The sequence below is a fragment of the Schistosoma mansoni genome, chromosome 1, assembly GCF_000237925.1.
Source record: "Schistosoma mansoni strain Puerto Rico chromosome 1, complete genome".
In the NCBI taxonomy this organism is placed as follows: Eukaryota; Metazoa; Platyhelminthes; class Trematoda; order Strigeidida; family Schistosomatidae; genus Schistosoma; species Schistosoma mansoni.
The window spans coordinates 64636788-64640129 of NC_031495.1; the positions used below are offsets into that span (position 1 = coordinate 64636788).

General features: G+C 30.4%; 1 protein-coding gene across 1 annotated transcript; it reads left to right on the top strand.

Moving 5' to 3' along the window:
• The first annotated feature begins 954 nt into the window (after window positions 1-954).
• On the top strand, window positions 955-2981 carry Smp_000950 (mab-21-like). The gene has a single exon (XM_018795204.1). The coding sequence runs from the start codon at window positions 1174-1176 to the stop codon at window positions 2863-2865; it is 1692 nt and encodes a 563-aa protein (XP_018649540.1). The 5' UTR covers window positions 955-1173; the 3' UTR covers window positions 2866-2981.
• Window positions 2982-3342: the final 361 nt, after the last annotated feature.

Below are 3342 nucleotides of genomic sequence, written 5' to 3' on the forward strand. Positions count from 1 at the left end.
TTATTTTTTTTTAAGTAAACCATTATAACAACTTTGAAAGCTTCTGATTGGTCAATAATTTCCATTCTCATTTTTAATATAAATAAAATTTGATTGGATCGCATTTCAAATAGAGAAAAATCAATACAGCCTAATATTATAGTACTATTGAGGCAGTTCATAGGAGAAAAAAGGGGGGAGCGAGTATATGAGGAAAAGAGTATTCAAAAAACACACACACACCCACACACATACACACAACAGGATGTATAGAATACATAATTGGATACAATGGGTAGTAGTAATGGTTACGATGGAAAGATGAACATGTACACATCATGGAGAGAGATTATATATATAATCTAAATCCAAACATTTTAAAGATTTTTACTACTGAACACATTACATAAATCATCATTATTTTTTTTTGCTTTTCAACAAAGAAAACATGTTTGTGGAGATGGATAGATCTATATATATGTAAAGATTTATTATTTATCAAACTGGAAGTAAATTACATACTGCTGCTACTACTACTAATAACATAAGACAAGTAGTCTATTAGTTACAATCATCATTTTTCTATCTTTTCTCCTTTTTTAGGGGAAATAATTCTCAAATATTCTTTTGTATTATATTCAAAACTCCCCTCCCCCGCCCCTGTCCCCCCTTCCAAAAAAGTGAATTCATAAATCAATGGTATCTTATGTATTTATTTATGAGAAATAAAATTACAGAAGAATGAATAAATGACTTAGAGTATATATGGTGTATTTATCCTTCCTATTCATCGTATATATTGTATCACATACATACTTACTTACGCCTGTTACCCCTCGTGGAGGAGCATAGGCCGCCCACCAACAATTGTATCACGTAGATTTACATATTTCATAATTAAATGTTCTAAACTATTAGAGAATATCATTTGAAGATATAAGATACTATGGATGTATATATGCATGTGTGTGTGTGTATTTGTATGTTTGTACATGAAGTATAGTGAATTGTAGATGAAGAACAACTGTTTCTTTTATTGTATTCCATTGTGAATATCTTATCTATTGGATAAAGTTGATTTTGCTAATGTGAAAAGACATTCATACATAGTAGTACATACTACTATTTATTTACCGATCATTGAATTGTGAACGATAAGAAAGAACTAAACAACAACAACAACAACACCAACTCATGGATCTGTTACCAACACTTTATCCACATAGATTAATGTATCGAAATAATAATAATCCTAATATGAATAGTATTCATATTCATGAAAATAATAAAACCATGATTGAAGATTCAAATCATAATGATGAAGAGAATGGATTATTATTAACAGAATATCATCATCCTATTGTATATGATGGATTACCTGGACACCTTCACCATCATCATCATCATCATCCTCAACAGCATCAACAACAACAGCAACACCAACAACCAAAATTATTTCGTCAATTATCGGCTATTCCTAATCCAATTTATCATTATTTACATTTATTTTATATGAAACGCGTTGAAACAAGACGTATTAAAATAGCTAATACATTACATGAAATTATACAAATAGCTCAAGAGATATTACATGAAGTTGAATTACAAGAACCACGTTTTGTTAGTACATTAAAAGTAATGAATACTAATAATAATTTAGAACAGAAACGAGAAGAGGATGATACTGATGATAATCCTTTGTATAGTAATAGTAATAATAATACCCCACCCTCTACTACATCGAATGTAACCCATAGTCTTAATACATCGAATAGTACTACTACCACTACTACTACCAGTACTACTACTGATACAACGAATTCCATGAATAGTAGTAGTACTAATAATAATCATTCACACAATGGAGTTTATTATGATGGTCTACGTGTTTTATCATCAAATCATTTTGAAATAACACTTTATTTAAATCAAATGGGTGTATTTAATTTTATAGATGATGGTAGTATCCCTGGTGGTGCTGTATTAAAATTATCAGATGGTCGTAAACGTTCAATGTCATTATGGGTTGAATTTATTACGGCATCAGGTTATTTATCAGCTAGAAAAATACGTTCAAGATTTCATAGTTTAATTGGACAAGCAATACAAAAATCAACATATCGTCATATTGTACGTATGCTAGGACAAACAAGTGAAGTTAAACTATGTATACATGATAAGTATATCTTACAAATTACACCAGCATTTCGTTGTCATGGTTTATGGCCTAGATCAGCTAATCATTGGCCTATGAATAATCATCATTTATATAATGGATTAAATCCGGAATTAACAATGAAATGGCCATCAAATCAATTAATGAATGAAGTGAAATATGAAGGATTTTGTTTATTAAGTCAAGAGTCAGTATATACAAAAGATAAACAAGCTACAGCTGAAGGTGATGCATGGTTATTAGATTTTTATAATGCAGAAGAACGTTTATTAATGAATCATACAATACGTAGACAATGTTATAGTATATTAAAAACATTAGCTGATCGACATTTAACTGGGATTCATGGAGAGACTAATTTTAAGAATTCCAAATCGTCGACGTCGTCATCCTCCTCATCATCCTCCACACCAATGAATATGATTCATTCAGTAATTCAAGAATATGATATTAAAACACTTGTGCTACATGAATGTGAAAAACATCCAAATGATAATGATTGGACTGAATATACTTTAGGTGATCGTATTAATAGTATATTATTACAATTAATATCTTGTTTACAACATCATAGATGTCCACATTATTTTTTACCAAATTTAGATATATTTCGTGGATATTCCACTTTAGGAATGGATATTACAGCTAAACAAGCATGGAGATTATTAAGAGAATTATTAACATGTCCACAAGCACTTGAATATCTATGATTTTTTTAGGCAAGAAAGTTACTTTACTTACTTACGCCTGTTATCCCTCGTCGAGGAGCATAGGCCGCTTACCAGGGCAAGAAAGTAACATGATCAATATTCAACAATTTGTTCAATATCTAATGTATGTATAGAAACATATAGTACAAGAAAAGTTGAGAACAATTCTATGTAAGTGAATAATTTTCTTATCACTTTTCACGTATACTTACCTATATACTTCACCATTAATTATATTTTAATGTATAACCTTGAATAGTTATGTATAATAGTGATGAAGCTTTTTGTTTAAACTTACTTACTTACGGCTGTTACTCCCAATGGAGCATAGGCCGCCAACCGGCATTCTCTAACCCACTCTGTCCTGGGACTTCCAATTTTCGTTCACTTTTTTTTCTCATATCTATCTCTATTTCTCAGCGTAATGTGTTCTTTGGTCTTCCTCTTTTCCGTTGATCTTCAGGATTCCATGTGTTT